Below are 19,951 nucleotides of genomic sequence, written 5' to 3' on the forward strand. Positions count from 1 at the left end.
AGTAGCCGATCTCCGGCTAGACTAAGCCGAAAAACTGCTCCTGACCAGGTTTGGTTGCGAGCATAAGTCACCATGGTGATACAGCGACGCTAAAAGAGATCGACTTTCATGGTACAACTAACCCAGGCTTGGAGCTCAACATACCTCGCTAACCCTCTAAGCGAGCTTCGTGGTACAGGGCCCGGGTCAAAGTTATGTACCAATAATACAACTCTTGCGCCACCTTTTTATTGGGCGAACACCGGTCACATGGACCCACAGCACACTGTTCTCTTAAAGAGGCACTACACCATTGGGCTGCCGAGCCTCAGACGTTTATCAATAACTTAACTAAGTAAATAAGAAATAACAAAACTACACAAATGGCAGACCTCCACAGAAAACACAACACATATATATCTCGATACTTTTAAATCTCATCTGAAGGACCCCATCATTAATTATATAGGCCTACTATATTATGAACCCAAATACTTGGGTTTGTATATTATATCATCACACAACGTGACGCAAAAGGAACACTGGAACAGAAACAAGGTTGAAACGCTGGCTCAAATCCTCAGTTTCTGTCCCTTCCCGTTTACTCACTGTTGGTTGGACTTGGTATGCCATGAAAACTAAGTGATGATTTTGTATTGCTGTTGTTAGAACAGCCGTAGATTACACAACAAATTATGAGTTGTGCAAAAAGTACCGCTGGCAAGGGGGCCATACGGCCCCCGCGAATGTGATGGCGTTTATAGAACCAGGTGTAACCGGTACCTGGTGTCTTTTAATGAACAATGTTACTAGTTTACAATCAATAATCAATGTATGGGCTAGAATACCAGAAGATTCTAAGGTTCGTTAAGGAGAGATATGGTAACTGTCTGCACCAGAAATGACACACTGAAACAAGAGATATATATTTCAAAGGTAAGAGAATTTTCAAAGCTGTTCTTTTTCTCTCTTACCTTTTGGTTTTATATATTTAAGTAGGAAAAATGATAAACGGAACAATTATACCTAAATTGATTTAAAATAAAATGTGGAAAAGATTAAAATGATCACAAATACCTTTCTTATTTACACTCTTATTTTAGGTCACCAAAAGAGTCAACCCTTTCAAATAAAACTTAACCAGGTTTCAAAATACCTCTGAATACTTAAAACATCCCTAAATAACACATTTCAATTACACTAATAAAACACAGTAAAAATATTAGATCAGCCTATTTACAATATCTAAATAATTCAGTCTCTTGTCCCTACACTGCTGCAGAAACAATTAGAATTTGCCTTATTGTTCGTGGTCCAATAGGATCGCTCTGATGGGGTAGCTCGCCAGTCTGCACACCGCTGCGGGACCATAGGGAGGGCGAGCAGGATACAGACGTTCCAGGGTTCAATATCTTTTTTCGATCCACACAAAAAACCCGGCCTTGACAACAAAGCCAAAAGACTCATTAGTAGTCTGTCTATCTTATACATTTCAATTAATTTTCTATAAATATCATATTCTAGGTAACAACACAGTGTAAAACATAAATGATTGACACTTAACTCTAAATAAACCACTTAAAAAAAACATTTAAATTGTATTTTCTTTCTGTAGTTAATATACTCAGCAAGCTATAGATCACTGGAAGAATTTATAATTTCAAAACTAGCACCATTAACTCACAGCTTTACATATTCCTTTTCACCATAAAGCAATTAACACAGCTAGCAACATCACTAACCCATCAACAGACCGCAACATCAACAGTGAAGAAAATGCATAACCTAACGTCAAAACTACAATCTGCCCGCAGCCCCAGCAACGGGCCTCACATCCCCTCCCCCACATCAGTCACGGCACGCCAAGTGCAGCGACACCACGCGCCCACTAGGCAGTTAGCAAGCAGCATTAGCTGCGGCCAGTTAGCGGCTTATAACGTTCTTTTCTCACCCAAAAACACAATTCAAATCCAAATGTTTACCCGAGGAGACTCACCAAGGGTTTCGATTTACTGCACAGGCTTTTCGGGACTTTTAGTGGCGGGGGAATCTCTGTTCTTTAGGTTACTATTAAAAAACGGTAGTCTATCGTCGAATCTCATCTGTGGCTCGTCCCGAAAAGGACGAATCTGCGTAACTGCTATCTGCTGACGCTAAAAAGAGGCGGGTCTAATTTCTGATTGGCTAACTAAGCCAAACCAGTTGCCATGCGACTTTGTTGAGTTACAGGTGGTTTAACAAATCACACCATACTATTTAGATTCAATAATTTAAATGCATTCATTTGCAATATTTTCCCAATATACATCTTTATCTCATTCTGTGGCACTATTTAGAACGACAATACACAAGCCATGTATTTCTTACTGGTTAGTAACAAACTTTTAAAAGGGGTTGTGATTTAAATCGAATTAAATTAAACGGTGTCATGTAACCCTGGGTTACATCCTGCCCTCCTGAACTTATGCAAGTCCCGTTGCATCTAAGTGTGTGACTGGTCACTTAAGGTGGGATTCTCGGGCAAGCTGAAATGGGGACTGATAGCCGAATTAGGGCCATTTAATGAGGCAGTGAAGGCTACACTAAGGCTCTGCAACAGTGTCTGGATGACTAGAGTCAGAGGATTCCCAAGCTCACGATAGTGTAGTCTGTCTGGCTGTGCTGGGTTCGACCTGAGGGAACGTCCGGCAGTGCCATTCACTTCATTGGGCTGATCATTCTTCCTTTCAATGTTGCTTGGAGGGGTTTCAGCGTCACACTCAGTCACATGAACAGGCAGAGTTATTTTTACTTTGTTTGAAGCAAATTCTGGAAGTTTGGGAGATTCTTGAATCACAGTTCTCTGTTCAGACACTCCCTCAGAAACTTCAGGTGAACCTTCACTTGCAGGTTTGGCTTCAGGTGAGTTCTCTTTTTCAGGTTCCACTTCACGTAGGTTCTCTCTTTCAGGTTCCACTTCAGGTAAGTGGTCTCGTGCAGGTTCAACTGGAACAGGGTGCATCTCGACTGGCACAACTACATTGTGCGGCGTCTCATGGGTTGATTTCCTCTCTACCAACGGCACTGGTCCTGTGTTTGACAGGATCCTTGTTTCAAACTCCACTCTCATTCTGGTAGTGTCGTGATGCACTGCCTCATCCTCTAAATCCGAGAAATATGTTGTATCCACAGGGTCTTCAGCATTTTGGATGTCAATGCTTCTCCGTGTTCGAGGCCTGCGGACTGCTTTTGGTGTAACTGGTTCATCAGGCATGGACACAGGTAAGAAACCACAGGGTAACAACAAGTCACGGTGCAAGGTCCGGAGAGGCCCATCTTTGTTCTCTGGTCGGACTGTGTACACAGGGAGGTCACCAGCTCGTTTGACCACTACATGCACGTCAGACTCCCATCTGTCGGCTAACTTGTGTTTCCCTCTTATCCTTACGTTTCGCACCAGAACGCGGTCGCCAGTTTCAAGCGTTGAATCGACGACTCTTTTGTCAAATCTCCGTTTGTTACGGTCTGCTATCTTTAAGGCGTTCTTGGTGGCAACTTTGTAGCTTTCCTCCAACCGACTTCTTAGATCGTGCACATATTGGGAATGTGACTTGGGTGGCTTGATGGCTGGTAGCCCAAAAGCTAGGTCGACTGGTAGACGAGGTTGTCTCCCAGAACATGAGTTCATATGGGGAGAATCCAGTCACATCGTTCTTTGTGCAATTGTATGCATGTACCATCGGCTTCACAAAATCCTTCCAGTGTGACTTGTTCTTGTTTTCCAGCGTGCCTAACATCTGGAGGAGTGTCCTATTGAAACGCTCCACTGGGTTTCCTGTTGGATGGTATGGCGTTGTTCTTGTCTTATGAATACCTGCAAGGCGGCACAGTTCTTTGATCGTGTGTGACTCAAAATCTTGCCCTTGATCGCTGTGGAGTCTTTCAGGGAAACCATAGTGAACCAGGAAGTTATCCCATAGGCACTTGGCTACTGTTTGAGCTTTTTGATTTGGAGTAGGGACTGCAACGGCGTACTTGGTGAAATGGTCTGTGATCACAAGAATGTCTTTGGTGTTGCTTTGGTCTGGTTCCAAGGAAAGGAAATCCATGCAGACCAGTTCCAAGGGTCTACTGGTTCTGATGTTCACTAGGGGGGCAGCTTTTTCTTGGGGTGTTTTCCTGCGAACACAGCGTTCACACGTCTTTATCTTTTCCTCCACATCCATGGACATTCTTGGCCAATAGAACCTGGATCTTACGAGGTCGATGGTTCGCTCTATACCTAAATGGCCTAAGTCATCGTGTAGACTTTTTAACACTGTAGCCCTTAGATCTTTAGGGAGTGCCAGTTGATATATTATATCCCCTTGGTCTTGTCTTCTCCTGTATAGTACTCCATTTCTCATCTCCAACCTGTTCCATTCTCGTAACCAGAGACCAATGTCAGGAAGTTCTCTTCTTAGGTTAGGAGAAGGCTTCTCTTTGGACTGCAGGTGCTCTATGACTGCCCTAAGGTCTGGGTCTGTCCATTGCTGCTCCATCAAGTCATCTTCAGACAGGTGAGGGATTAGAGGGAGGCCGTGGTCATTCTCCGTTAGGAAACCATTTGGTAGAGCATCAGAGTGGAGAGCAAGGGATTCAACTAAGGTTACAGATGGGAGTGAGAATCGGGGGTCTGCATTGGGGTTGTGGACATGATGTCGTTCACAGATGGCACTCAACGCTTTTGGAAGAACCACCTCTGTATGTTCTGGATCTGTCAGATGGTGAAGTGTAATCTGCTTGATTCTCTCCCTTTATTTCTGTGACATTAGGTCATCTGTGAGCTCACCATGAGGGCGTTGAGAAAGTCCATCTGCATCTTGATTCTGTTTGCCTGCTCTGTACTGGAGCTTAAACGAGTAGGTTGACAGATTTGACAGCCACCTGTAGCTTGTGGCGTCCAGTTTGGCCGATGTCAAGATGTAAGTAAGGGGGTTACTGTCTGTTATAACTGTGAACTCTGTCCCATACAAGTAGTCGCTGAATTTTGCAGTGACAGCCCATTTAAGGGCTAGGAATTCAAGCTTGTGAGCAGGATATTTGGCTTCGCTCTTGGTGAGCCCTCTACTTGCAAAGGCTATGGCTCTTTTCCTCCCATCTTGCTCTTGATACAATGCAGCGCCCAGACCAGTGGTACTGGCGTCTGTATGCAATATGTAGGGGGTTTTAGGGTCTGCGAAACCTAAAACAGGAGCAGAGGTGAGCTTTTCAGTCAGGGTCTCGAATGCTTGTTGACAGGACACTGTCCATCTTTCCCCGAAAGACTCTTTTGGATGGAAGTACGGACCGCTCTTCTCCTTTACTTTGCTGCTGCTACTGCTTTTCCGGAGAGGGGGGTACCCTGAGGTGAGATCATTTAGAGGTTTAGTGATCTTTGAGTAGTCTTGAATAAACCTTCGGTAGTATCCAGAGAATCCAAGAAAGGATCTTAACTCTTTGAGGTTCTTGGGCCTTGGCCAGGTTTTTAAGGCTTCAATCTTCCCTGGATCTGTCTCAACTCCATTTTGTGACACAATGTGGCCCAGATATTTGACAGACGTTTGGAAAAACTTGCATTTTTCTGGAGACAGTTTCAGTCCATACTCTTTCAGACGTTCAAGAACTTGTCGCAGCCGGATTTCATGCTCCTCTAGAGTGTTCGAGAAGACTATGACGTCGTCAATGAAGACCAACACTTCCTTCCTGTTGAGATCACCCATACACCTCTCCATTAGTCTTTGGAATGAGCTGGGCGCATTTGTTATCCCTTGTGGCATTCGGTTGAACTCCCAGAATCCGAGAGGGCACACGAATGCCGTTTTCTGCTTGTCAGCCTCTTCCATCTCGATCTGGTAATAGCCCGACTTCAGGTCAAGGACTGAGAACCACTTTGAGCCAGTCATTACTGAGAAAACTTCTTCCAGATCGGGCAATGTGTATGCGTCTTTTATTGTCTGGGAGTTGAGCTTCCTGAAGTCAATGCACAGGCGTACTGAGTTGTTCTTCTTTCGAACTACCACTATGGGTGATGCAAAGGGGGATTCTGATTCGCGGATGATGCCGGCTGTTAGCAATTCTTGAAGGTGCTTTCGCACTGCATTCACATCCTGCGGGTGAATTGGTCTGGCTCTATGTTTGAAAGGAGTCTCATCACTTAATTTGATGTGATGCTTCACTTTATCTGTATAACCAAAGTCAAGATCATTTTGAGCAAAGACTTCAGGCATGGAGTTCAACAGCGATGTAACTTTGTCTTTCCATTCAGGTGATACAGGAGAGTCACCAAAATCAAACTCCATCTTGGAGTGGGCAGATTCCGAATTGCTTTGATAGGAATTACTTGGGCTCGTGTTTTGCTCTTTTGCTATTATTTGTTGGATAGCATGGACCTCAGCTAGCACAGTCTTTGGAGGAATCACTATGTCATTCTTTGTCTCGTTCTTTATCAGGACTGGTAGGTGAAAGGATCATTTAGCAAGTAGGGTGTGTAAGCAGCTAGCCACCAGCAAGCCATTGGGCAGCGAGGACTGTGTAGGTGGTTCCACGGTGACCCATTTTTCAGTGTGAGCTCTGTTCACATGGATTAGCCCATCTAGGACCACTGTGCAGCCTGCTGGAACGATTTCAGGTGTGTTTCCCATTACTTTCACCCATCCAATGGCATCAGTACTTGCTTGCTTCTGTCTCACTTCAAAAATCTTTATAACAGCTTTGTAACCATCAAGTGCTGACTGAGGGCGGCCAATGTTCTTCTCAGTATAGCTTGAGTAGAGGACATCTAGTGAGTTGGTACCAATGAGGATCTGGGGCATGTTAGTCATATCTGGAACCACTAGCGCCAATGTTGGCACTTCAGTTTCAGTACCTAGAAACTCTTTGGGGAAGGTCAGACTCAGCTCTACATATCCATGGTAAGGCACAGCTTGTCCATTTGCTCCTTCAACCTCCAGCAGGTCATTCAGCGGTTTCATTCGATAGTTTGATAATTGCTTCTGGTAGAATGACAGGGGGATTGTGGTGACTTGAGATCCGGTGTCTATCAGACAATTTACTTCCTTTCCTCCAATAATAATCTGAGCTGTGCACTTTGTTCCCACAAGCCCCTTTGGCAGTTCGATGAATGATGGTTCATGTTGAGCAGAGTTGTTAGTGATTTTTTCAATTTTCTTTGGGCGCTTTTCTCTCCTGAAAGTCTCTGTTTGCCCTTCAACAGCGACTTTCAGCAGTTTAACTGATCCCACTTGAGTTGCTTGTCTTTACACTGACGCCTCTTTTCTTCAACGAGGGTGTTACGTTACACATTTTGAGTTTGTATTAGGCACTTTAGAGCCCCCTGCAGGCCATTACTTGTATTCAGTTCTTTCGTAGATTCTTAATATTGCGTTCATTCTCATTGGCTGATAAGAGTCACGTTGTTAATCACGTGATGTCAGACGTGATCTGTCATTATTTCGGCAGCCATTTTGATCTGTCATTTGAGCCAGAGATCCACACGGTGAAACATCTTTTTTATCTCACGTCATTCATCCGTGTAAGCCTTGGAGAAGCTTTGTTTGTAAGTAACTTAATTCATCTATGTCTTATGTAATTATTTACGTTCGTATTTCATTGTATTTCACAACTTTATAACTACGTTTTTATAACCAATTTGCATATTGGTTCATTTTCAGTTTCACACTTCTAAACCTGCAACAACTTGTTCAACAACAATCAATAAATGGACATTCAAGTGGATGTCGACAACATCCTCTACGGACTTTCATCATTGATCCTGTCTTCAAGTTTTGTTGGGGAAAAGTGTTTAGCTGTCTGGTGATGTGTGCATCGCTACGTGCTCAGGTGCCAGAACAGTGAAAAAACAGCATCACAGCGGGCTCTAAACAACGGATACCTACCGCGATCAAGAGAGATATTCTCCGTTAGCCGTTCCAGTGCATCAGTGTGATCTCACTGCGTTAAGATGGAAGCTGCTTCACGAACGGAAGAACAAAAAGACACTACGTTAGCAGATGCTACAAAGTCTGTGTATGGTGACTCCAGCTCAAGCTCAAGGTCTTCTTCGGCTAGCCTAGCCGCAGCTAAAGCAAGGGCTAAAGTATTAGCCGCACGTGCCCGTACCACGTTTGTTCAAAAAGAAAATGATCTACTAATAGAAAAAGCTCGTATGGATGCTACTCTTGCTACCCTAAAGCTAGACAAAGAGATTGCATCAGCAGAAGCAGAAGCCGAAGCTCTTGAGTCAACTGCAGCAGAATTGGAGAGAGGCTCCAGAACTATAATTTCTCTTCCAACTCAATCTCCACGTGAAAGAACGTTTAACTACGTTGAGTGTCATTCAAATGCAGCCTCTGAGTCTACACCTACTGACCCAACACGGCAGCCTCAACAACGTAACCCTGCTAACGTTAATAGCACAAGGCAATACAATCAAGACTCCTTCGATAGAGACCTCAACAGATCTAGGCAACCTGCCTTAACCAACCAGGCACCAAGCCCTGCTCCTGATGAAAAACCTCACATCCCCTACCCAATGGGGACACATCAGCCACTCTCGTCCACTCACCCCAGACAGGCTCCTCATACTCACTATGGTGACCATACGGGGTTCGGTGAGGTAGCTCAATTCCTTGTTCGGCGCGAACTATTGAGCTCCAGCCTTACCAAATTCGATGATCAACCTGAGAGCTACTGGGCATGGAGGTCGAGCTTCTTAAACTCCATTAGAGGAATTGATCTCACCTGCAGCGAAGAGCTCGATCTACTCACTAAATGGTTAGGCCCGCAGTCTTCAGCGCACATCAAGAGGATAAGAGCTGTCCACGTCAACGACTCAACTCAAGGCCTGAAAATGGCATGGTCTCGTCTTCAGGAGTGTTACGGCTCACCAGAGATGATCGAAAAGGCTCTCTTTGACAGAGTGGAGAAGTTTCCCAAAATCAACAGCAGGGATTATCCTAAACTAAGAGAGATTGGAGACCTGCTACAGGAGCTAGCATCGGCTAAGCGCGAGGGCTACTTACCTGGACTTGCTTGCTTGGACACAGCTAGAGGTCTGAACCCCATAGTGGAAAAATTACCATGGAACCTCCAAGAAAAGTGGATTTCTAAGGGGAGTAACTACAAGTTAGCGCACAACGTGCCCTTCCCACCTTTCACCTACTTTGCTGACTTCGTCTCCAGAGAGGCCCTCATCCGCAACGACCCAAGCTTCTCTTTTGCCAGTTCAGCTGCTACAACAACTAAGCCAGACGCTGCAGATAAGAAGACAAGAAACTTCATATCCACCCATATAACGGATGTCTCTCCAGTTTCCGACTCCGACACAACAGAGACTTCCAGTGCTAGGCCTGATGTCAGTAAACAGTGCCCCATCCACCAAAAGCCTCACCCCCTCAAACATTGTAGAGGCTTTCGATCCAAACATATCGAAGAACGCAAGGCATTTCTCAAAGAAGCTGGTATATGTTTTCGATGTTGTTCTTCAAACAAACACGTTGCCAAAGATTGCAAAACAGAAGTGCACTGTAGGGAGTGCAACAGCGACAGGCATATATCGGCTCTTCACGCTGGGCCAGTTCCTTGGGCTAACCAGTCCCCTCAGGCAGAGAACGGCGGGGAGTCGGAACCTCCTCCTACAGTGAACTCCATGTGCACCGAGATCTGTGGAGGAAACAACGGACCTAGCTCCTGCTCTAAAATTTGCCTCATCACAGTGCATCCTAAGGGAGAACCAAACAGGTCAGTGAGACTCTACGCCATTCTTGATGACCAGAGCAACCGGTCACTCGCCAGGCCAGAGTTCTTCAACCTCTTTAACCTTGAAAGCTCAGAAGCTCCCTACACATTGCGTACGTGTGCCGGTCTCACTGAAATGTCAGGTAGGAGAGGCAGAGGCTTTGTCGCACAACCTTTGGATGGAAATCTCAGTATAGATCTTCCGACACTCATCGAATGCAACTACATTCCTGAAGACAGGTCCGAGATACCTACTCCAGAAGTAGCAAAATATCACACTCACCTCAATTCCATTGTTGAGCACATTCCTCCGCTTGACCCAGAGGCTCAGATCCTTCTTCTCCTTGGGCGTGATGTCCTACAGGCTCACAAGGTACGAGACCAGCGCAACGGACCTAATAGCGCACCATATGCCCAACGCTTGGATCTTGGTTGGGTCATCATCGGTGAGGTCTGCCTAGGCACAGCTCACAAACCCAAACATGCAAGTGTGTTCCGCACTCACGTTCTGGAGAACGGCCGCCATTCACACTTCTCACCCTGTCCGAACCATCTCACAGTTAAGGAGAAACTCACCGTGAAGACCCAAAGCACCAACAGTCTCTCTGAACTGTCAAGCTCACCACCGACTCGCGAAGCAGAGAGATGCGGTTACGATGACTCCTTGGGAAGCAAGATATTCCAACGCACCGAAGATGACAACAAGGTCGCTCCCTCTATTGAAGACAAGCTGTTCATCGAGTTAATGGATAAAGAGAGCTACATCGACGACGGCAACAGCTGGGTAGCCCCACTTCCGTTCCGCCCGTCAAGACCACTTCTGCCTAACAATAGAGAGCAAGCTCTGAATCGTTTCAACTCTCTTTGTCGTACGCTTGGAAGAAAGCCGGAGATGAAGGAGCATTTTGTCACCTTCATGCAACGTATCTTTGATCAAGATCATGCAGAGCTCGCTCCTCCGTTGACTAACAGAGAGGAGTGCTGGTACCTCCCCACATTCGGAGTGTATCACCCCCACAAACCAGGTCAAATCAGAGTTGTGTTTGACTCCAGCGCCAAACATCTTGGAGTGTCTCTGAACGACGTGTTGTTGACCGGACCAGATCTTAACAACAGTTTACTGGGAGTTCTGATGCGTTTTCGATGTGAACAGGTTGCCTTCACCGCCGACATCGAACAGATGTTCCATAGTTTCATCGTGAGAGAAGATCACAGGAACTTTCTTAGGTTCCTATGGTTCAGGAACAACGACCCTACGGACGTGGTTGTAGAATACCGGATGCGGGTCCATGTGTTTGGCAACAGTCCGTCTCCAGCGGTAGCGACCTACGGCCTCAGACGAGCTGCTCTACACGGAGAAGAGGAGTTTGGTCACGCAGCGAAAGAGTTCGTACATAGAGAGTTCTATGTAGACGATGGCCTCAAATCTCTGCCCTCTGTGTCTCAAGCGGTCGACCTACTTACAGCAGCACGAGGTATGCTAGCAATGTCCAACCTACGTCTCCACAAGATTGCGTCCAACTGTCCAGCAGTTATGCAAGCGTTTCCATCCTCTGAGTATGCCAAGGACTTGAAGGACCTCGACCTGGAAACTGACTCTCCACCGATGCAGCGCAGCCTAGGATTGAATTGGGACCTGAGCAGAGATACGTTCACTTTTCGGGTCGCCAACACCAATAGACCCTTCACACGCAGAGGTGTGCTCGCTTGTGTGAACAGTTTGTTCGATCCACTTGGCCTGGTGGCACCGATCTCCATACAAGGAAAGCTCCTTCTGAGAGAACTCACCCACAACACCGTCGATTGGGACGAGCCGCTCCCTGCTGAAAAGGAAACCGAGTGGATTGCTTGGAGGGATTCACTACAAGCCCTTGAAAACTTTGAGACTCCTCGTTGCTACACAAGCACATCTGTTTCCAACGCCCAGCGCGTGGAGCTACACATCTTTTCAGACGCTTCTGTGAAGGCCATTGCTGCAGTAGTTTACCTCAAGGTGCTAGACAACAGCGGCGAAGTCCATGTAGGATTCGTCATAGGAAAGGCAAAGTTAGCTCCGATGTCAGTCCATACAGTCCCGCGGCTTGAACTGGGAGCAGCAGTCCTGGCGGTTGAGATAGCAGAATTGGCTTCAAGAGAGTTGGATCTGAAGTTTGATGATGTGCGGTTCTATACAGACAGCAAGGTTGTGCTTGGGTACATTTATAACGCAACCCGCCGGTTCTACGTGTATGTCAGTAACAGGGTAGAACACATCAGGAAGTTCTCAAGCCCTAACCAGTGGCACTACGTACCCACCGGCCAGAACCCAGCAGACGTAGCAACCAGACCAGTACATGCAGCACTGCTCACCAACACGAGCTGGCTCACCGGGCCTGACTTTCTGCTGCTACCGTCTAAAGAAGACATCCCACTGGGAACACCTTTCAGCCTTGTGGACCCAGACTCTGACGCAGAAGTGCGATCTCACCTAACCACATGCACCAGCCCAAACCTGGGCTCTCAGCGGTTTGAACGGTTTTCAACATGGCAGTCTCTCATCAGAGCCATAGCCACACTCATCCACATCACAGACGTCATCAGATCCAGCACTACAACTGGAAACAAAGAATGTAAAGGCTGGCATCAATGTTCAAAAGCACACACATCCGACAATCTGTTGAAGGTAAAACAGGTCATCATTCGATGTGTTCAAAAAGAAACCTATCCCACTGAGATGTCCTGTCTGCAGCAAGGGATATGCATTCCTAACGACAGTCCACTGAGGAAGTTGGATCCTGTTCTCGATTGTGACGGACTCTTGAGAATCGGTGGCCGGCTTCAACGCTCAAGTCTTACCGCGGAGGAGAAACACCCTCTCATTGTCCCTGGTCGCAGCCACGTCGGCGCTCTACTTACCAGCTACTACCACAGGAGAGTCGAACACCAGGGCCGGATCTTCACGGAGGGAGCTATACGTGCAGATGGCATTTGGATGGTCGGAGCCAAGAGGTGCATCGCAAAGCTTCTACACAAGTGTGTCACGTGTAACAAACTCAGAGGTAAAACAGCAGAGCAAAAGATGGCCGACCTCCCTCCAGATCGTCTAAGTACAGAGCCTCCTTTCACTAATGTAGGCATCGATGTATTTGGTCCTTGGAGTATCTCTACTCGACGCACCCGTGGAGGCGCTGCCAACAGCAAAAGGTGGGCAGTTATCTTCACCTGTCTCAGTGTACGTGCTGTTCACATAGAGCTCATTGAAGCCATGGACACATCAAGCTTCATCAACGCTCTGCGTAGATTTCTTGCCATCCGGGGTCCTGTGAAGCTTATTCGTTCAGACTGTGGCACAAATTTCAAGGGAGCCTGTAAAGAGCTGCAAGTACTCTTGCAAGACGACCAGGAGCCCAACATCTCTAAGTTCCTCAGTGCTGAGGGTTGTACATGGATCTTTAACCCACCTCATTCATCACACATGGGTGGTGTTTGGGAGAGGATGATTGGCATCGCAAGAAGGATTCTGGATTCCATGCTAAGTCAGACTCCACCTTCCCTACTCACCCACGACGTTCTGTCTACTACGATGGCAGAGGTGTCGGCCATTATCAACGCCAGACCTCTGACAACCATCTCTACCGATGCAGACGCTCCGTTACTTCTGACTCCCAACACGATTCTTACCCAGAAAGTTTGCTGTCCATATCCTCCTCCAGGCTGCTTCGTCGACGCAGACTTACACCGTCAGCAATGGAGAAGAGTCCAGCACTTGGCCAACACCTTTTGGGAAAGGTGGCGGCGTGAGTATGTCTCAACCCTCCAGAGTCGTTCTAAGTGGCAGAAGAGCCAGCCCAACATCAAGGAGGGAGACCTAGTGCTTCTTCGCGATAATCAGCTGAAGAGAAACCAGTGGCCCATGGCATTGGTGACTAAAACCTTCCCTGGAAGTGACGGAAAGATCAGGAAGTTGGAGCTCAAGGTAACTAGAGGAGGCACTTCCAAGACCTTTCTTCGCCCTATCACTGAAGTGGTGGTGCTGATGACCCCTTAGGATCAAACAGACTCTCGATTGACCCCCAGATGTTTGGTTATTTAAGGTGCTATTGTGTTCAATACCAGGCGGGGAGTGTTACGTTACACATTTTGAGTTTGTATTAGGCACTTTAGAGCCCCCTGCAGGCCATTACTTGTATTCAGTTCTTTCGTAGATTCTTAATATTGCGTTCATTCTCATTGGCTGATAAGAGTCACGTTGTTAATCACGTGATGTCAGACGTGATCTGTCATTATTTCGGCAGCCATTTTGATCTGTCATTTGAGCCAGAGATCCACACGGTGAAACATCTTTTTTATCTCACGTCATTCATCCGTGTAAGCCTTGGAGAAGCTTTGTTTGTAAGTAACTTAATTCATCTATGTCTTATGTAATTATTTACGTTCGTATTTCATTGTATTTCACAACTTTATAACTACGTTTTTATAACCAATTTGCATATTGGTTCATTTTCAGTTTCACACTTCTAAACCTGCAACAACTTGTTCAACAACAATCAATAAATGGACATTCAAGTGGATGTCGACAACATCCTCTACGGACTTTCATCATTGATCCTGTCTTCAAGTTTTGTTGGGGAAAAGTGTTTAGCTGTCTGGTGATGTGTGCATCGCTACGTGCTCAGGTGCCAGAACAGAGGGCAGTATTTGGTTCACGTTCACAGCTTGGTGCAATATGCCCATCTTCACCACAACGGAAACAGTACCAAGGGCGAGGGCGGTTTGATGCCAGTCCACTAATACTGCGCTGCTCTGCTGTTCTCTGGTATGTGTTTTTGGTCATGTGAGGGCTCTGCACTCCACGCGTGGGGATTTGACTTTGGAGCTCAGCGATCTGTCTCTTTAAAGTAGTCATTTCAACTTCGGGACTGTCGATTTCACCTTTTTGAGGAGTAATGTTCATTGATGCGACTTGAGCTTTGATTTCTTTGACTTGTCTCTTTAATTCATTGATCTCCTCTGATTCAGGATAGCTTGTCTTGTTCTTTGGTTGAGGAGGTGATTTCAGAGTAGAAACTTGGGATTGAAGATCCACAATTTGTCTTTTTAATGCATCAGTCTCAGCGACCGCAGCATCAGAGTATTCACTGGAGTTAACAGCTTGGCGGTGTGTTGCAGCTCGTGGCTTGAATGGCACAGGAACTTGCTTTTGTAGACCAAGGTGTCTCCTCATCCGATCTTCCTTTGAGGCGTGTCTGTCCTCCTCCATCCTGATAAGGAACACCAGCTCGGCGAAAGGAGGAGGTTGTGTTTTTTTCAGTTCCAATTGAAGGTCTTTAATCAAATCATGGTTCCAACAGCCTCTGCAGAATTGTTTCAGAAGGCTGCGATTCCTTTCCTCTTCTGCAATGCCACTTCTTCTGATTGCTGTACTCAGGATAACTTGCAATCTGTGTAGGTAGCTTGATGGCTTCTCACCATCGTTCTGCAGAGTGCTCATGAACTTGGCAACCAGGTCGTCTCCATCTTCCACTGAGCCGTAGACTGAGTCGAGGAGCTCAAGATACTCTGAGGGTGAGGCGTGAGGAGTGAGCTGCCTGATAACATCTGTGGCCGGAGGCAGTAAACTGTGTAATATTTTCTGTGTTCTGTGTAAGGCCCCGTTTACACGAGGACGCTTGCGGGTGAAAACGACAAAATATTTTATCGGAAGTGCCTTTCGTTTAGACGGTGACGGCGTTTTTGGGGCATGAAAACGCATAAATCTGAAACCACCCTCCAGAGTGGAAAAGTTGAAAACGCTCCGCCGTAGCGTTTCCGTCTAAACTGCCAAGACGCAAAACACTGCTCAGATCTGCTCACGTCGCGTACGCGTTTACGTCACATACATGTGCCAGTACAAGGAAATAAACAAACATGTCAGATTATTTCCATGCGTCGGACCTTCAAGCTGCTCTGGCAGCTCTAACAAGCATACAGGAGTATTTCCACGAAATGTACAGGATATTTACAGATAGTATTACTGAACATAGAAGGATCTTTTTGGTTTTTGCGGCACGGATAAGAGAAGGAAGATTCTACGCATGCGCTCAGACATGGCGGTGTTGTGTGATAGTCTATCACAGCACCACCTAGCAGCCTGGCATGCATACCCAATCGAATTCCACACACTTTTGCGTCACCGTATGCACGCAAATTTCCTCCCGAAAACGCTCGTCTAAACGCGGAATAAAAAGTGAAGACGCAACGCCACTTTTGCGTCTTCTGTTCAGACCGTCATCGTGTAAACGTAGCCTAAGTCAGAGATGGATGGATCAGTCATCAAAAATTCAACACTTGCACGCCAGGTATCATAGTCTGGTTCACTGTTTGGACGTGGGCTTTTCCCTGAGAAGACTCGAAGGTGGAATGAGACTTTCTGGTGTGACGTGGCAACATCGTTCTTTACAACGTGTTCAACAATCATCTTTTGGACATTGGGGGGGATTACATCACTCACAGTGAAAACTGGGTGGGTCTTGGCAGCAGCATCTCCTCCTGCTAAGTTGAGGTGTGCAGTGTTCATTTCTGGTCCCTTGGCTGGGTTTTTAGGATCTGGGTTCCACAAGGGAGAAGCCTGTGGTGAAAGTGCAGGGGAGCTTGTCTCTCCCTGTGTGATCATCTTCTTAAGCTCCTCCTGGAGCATATCTTGAAAAGATCTCCCACTTGCTCTAGCAATGTTTTGCAAAGCTTCAAGATATCCCTCGGTGGCGCTACTGCTGGCATCAAGTGTGGTGACACTTTCTAGAGCCTGCACTGTGAGCATGACTTCTGCGTCATGGGGGGTCTTGTACATTAAGGGCAGTAGAGGTCTTAATGTTAGCATGGCAGAGCTCTCTTGAAACTCAATTATCACATGGTGATGGAATTTAGAGGTTGGATCATCAATAACTAAGTGGCGATTTATGGGGCCATGAGTCTCTAAATCTTCTTGAACTTTTTTATCTAAGTTAGTATTTGTGATGCCACTAATAATGACTGAGTGTGGGACATTTACTTTTTCGGTGTTCACTATTTCCATTTTAAGTTTTGAAAATAAAACAGTTTTTTTTCTTTTAGTGTGTGGTCACTCTTGGTGCAAACACGATATCTCTCCTGGCTAGCTCGCCAAAAGTTTATGTAACCGGTACCTGGTGTCTTTTAATGAACAATGTTACTAGTTTACAATCAATAATCAATATATGGGCTAGACTACCAGAAGATTCTAAGGTTCGTTAAGGAGAGATATGGTAACTGTCTGCACCAGAAATGACACACTGAAACAAGAGATATATATTTCAAAGGTAAGAGAATTTTCAAAGCTGTTCTTTTTCTCTCGTACCTTTTGGTTTTATTTATTTAAGTAGGAAAAATGATAAACGGAACAATTATACCTAAATTGATTTAAAATAAAATGTGGAAAAAAATTAAAATGATCACAAATACCTTTCTTATTTACACTCTTATTTTAGGTCACCAAAAGAGTCAACCCTTTCAAATAAAACTTAACCAGGTTTCAAAATACCTCTGAATACTTAAAACATCCCTAAATAACACATTTCAATTACACTAATAAAACACAGTAAAAATATTAGATCAGCCTATTTACAATATCTAAATAATTCAGTCTCTTGTCCCTACACTGCTGCAGAAACAATTAGAATTTGCCTTATTGTTCGTGGTCCAATAGGATCGCTCTGATGGGGTAGCTGAGCTCGCCAGTCTGCACACCGCTGCGGGACCATAGGGAGGGCGAGCAGGATACAGACGTTCCAGGGTTCAATATCTTTTTTCGATCCACACAAAAAACCCGGCCTTGACAACAAAGCCAAAAGACTCATTAGTAGTCTGTCTATCTTATACATTTCAATTAATTTTCTATAAATATTCTAGGTAACAACACAGTGTAAAACATAAATGATTGACACTTAACTCTAAATAAACCACTTCAAAAAAACATTTAAATTGTATTTTCTTTCTGTAGTTAATACACTCAGCAAGCTATAGATCACTGGAAGAATTTATCATTTCAAAACTAGCACCATTAACTCACAGCTTTACATATTCCTTTTTCACTATAAAGCAATTAACACAGCTAGCAACATCACTAACCCATCAACAGACCGCAACATCAACAGTGAAGAAAATGCATAACCTAACGTCAAAACTACAATCTGCCCGCAGCCCCAGCAACGGGCCTCACATCCCCTCCCCCACATCAGTCACGGCACGCCAAGTGCAGCGACACCACGCGCCCACTAGGCAGTTAGCAAGCAGCATTAGCTGCGGCCAGTTAGCGGCTTATAACGTTCTTTTCTCACCCAAAAACACAATTCAAATCCAAATGTTTACCCGAGGAGACTCACCAAGGGTTTCGATTTACTGCACTGGCTTTTCGGGACTTTTAGTGGCGGGGGAATCTCTGTTCTTTAGGTTACTATTAAAAAACGGTAGTCTATCGTCGAATCTCATCTGTGGCTCGTCCCGAAAAGGACGAATCTGCGTAACTGCTATCTGCTGACGCTAAAAAGAGGCGGGTCTAATTTCTGATTGGCTAACTAAGCCAAACCAGTTGCCATGCGACTTTGTTGAGTTACAGGTGGTTTAACAAATCACACCATACTATTTAGATTCAATAATTTAAATGCATTCATTTGCAATATTTTCCCAATATACATCTTTATCTCATTCTGTGGCACTATTTAGAACGACAATACACAAGCCATGTATTTCTTACTGGTTAGTAACAAACTTTTAAAAGGGGTTGTGATTTAAATCGAATTAAATGAAACGGTGTCATGTAACCCTGGGTTACACATAGGTCAAGGTTAACCAGGCTAAAGTTAATCAAAATAGGACAATAGGGGGCGCTAAAGCCATACATTTAAAACTTTAAAGAATCATAACTCCTCAGCTGTCATGGACTGTCCGTTTCCTTGTCTTGTTTTGGTGTGTTTCCTGTTTTACTTTGGTATCTCTGTCTTGTTTCTCCCCATGTCCGGTCAAGTTTCCCTCCTGTGCGATTACTGCTCCCTCCCCTAATGTGTTTCAGCTGTTACTCGTTGCGTGCCCTGTGTTTGGTATTTAAGCCCTTGTCTTTCCTTTGTTCCTTGTCGGATCATTGTAGTTCGTGGTGAGTTGTGTCCTGTGTGTTAACTGTGTTCCCGGTGTTACCTGGGTTACCTGCGTCACCTGTGTTCTCGTGTTCCTTCCCTTTTGCGTTAATAAATTATCCTTTACCTGAACTGTCTGCTATTGGGTCCCACCTGCCTGCCTGCCACCCGCTAACCGTGACATCAGCCTTTTGACGTACGGTCATGAAATTTTGTTCGCCTATCAACAGATCCAAGCTGATGCAATTCCAGCGTTGTCAAGCGTATGCAAACAAAAGAGGTCTTAATTGTCTTTGTCAGGGTCTTAATGGTCTGCGTAACAGTCTTAATGGTCTGACAGGGTCTTCATGGTCCGCGTCAGGGTCTTAATGGTCTGACAGGGTCTTATAAGTCGGCTTTAGGTTTGGCACCCGTAAAATGCTGCTTGTGTCGTGGATTTCTATTAACGACTTATCTAATTCACTTCAACTAGCTAAACGCAAGAGGAATTGGAGAGTCCGGGTCAAGTATAGATGTAGAGTTTATTGTAACCCGCAAACGAGAGACAACAAAACCGAGTAGTATTTGCAAAGACACTGCCGATGATGATGATCCGATCCCGGTCTTTCTTATTCTTTCAAACTGAGCTGTGTTGCATATCATATGACTGCCCTCGGTACATGCACAGAATTGCCTTATTGATAAGGACGGTCAGCCATACATTCCTTTAAGCATGTGGTCATCGCCTGCAGTCAATCTAGACGATGGGAGGACGTCAATACGCCTTAGCCCCAGACTGCCTGGCTCTGTATGAGGCCCAGCTCTGAGTCCAGAGGTGGTTTCTCTGCTTTCCACCATTAAATATTTAGGCTTAATAATAATCATGGTTTACCTTAGAATATAATCATTAATTTCTACCACACATTCCCCCTTTGTGACTGCGAAGATCACAACAAAAAACATAAGTCATTTAGGTCAGATTTGCACCACATTTGATCATCGTTAAAAACCTTTAAGCATGTTCAGGGTTTTCAACCTGCATAATTCTCAGGGATTGCAACCTGTTTTTTAAGGCAAAAAAGATCTATCAAATGTAGTACATCCTATTAAAATTTTTATCCCTGCAATTCGTTCATGTGGAACCATACACCCTTCTA

General features: G+C 45.3%; 2 protein-coding genes across 3 annotated transcripts; one reads left to right on the plus strand and one right to left on the minus strand.

The window, feature by feature from the left end:
* Positions 1-793: 793 nt before the first annotated feature.
* Positions 794-3,821, minus strand: LOC132469690 (uncharacterized). Its single transcript, XM_060067685.1, has 2 exons — positions 1,976-3,821; positions 794-1,420 (listed from the first exon to the last, which is right to left on the minus strand). Exon 1 carries the CDS (start codon positions 3,644-3,646, stop codon positions 2,462-2,464), a length of 1,185 nt encoding a protein of 394 aa, XP_059923668.1. The 5' UTR covers positions 3,647-3,821; the 3' UTR covers positions 794-1,420; positions 1,976-2,461.
* Positions 3,822-7,271: 3,450 nt separating this feature from the next.
* On the plus strand, positions 7,272-14,277 carry LOC132468902 (uncharacterized). 2 transcript variants are annotated; one of them, XR_009528294.1, is made up of 3 exons: positions 7,272-7,534; positions 7,650-14,085; positions 14,201-14,277. XR_009528294.1 is itself a non-coding variant. In XM_060066731.1 (2 exons), exon 2 carries the CDS (start codon positions 7,940-7,942, stop codon positions 13,739-13,741), a length of 5,802 nt encoding a protein of 1,933 aa, XP_059922714.1. In that variant the 5' UTR covers positions 7,272-7,534; positions 7,650-7,939; the 3' UTR covers positions 13,742-14,277. The 2 variants fall into 2 exon arrangements, 1 of the variants encoding a protein (XP_059922714.1); XM_060066731.1 differs by having other exon boundaries at positions 7,650-14,277.
* The last annotated feature ends 5,674 nt before the right edge of the window (positions 14,278-19,951 follow it).

The sequence above is a fragment of the Gadus macrocephalus genome, chromosome 12 (assembly GCF_031168955.1).
Source record: "Gadus macrocephalus chromosome 12, ASM3116895v1".
NCBI classification, from domain to species: domain Eukaryota; kingdom Metazoa; phylum Chordata; class Actinopteri; order Gadiformes; family Gadidae; genus Gadus; species Gadus macrocephalus.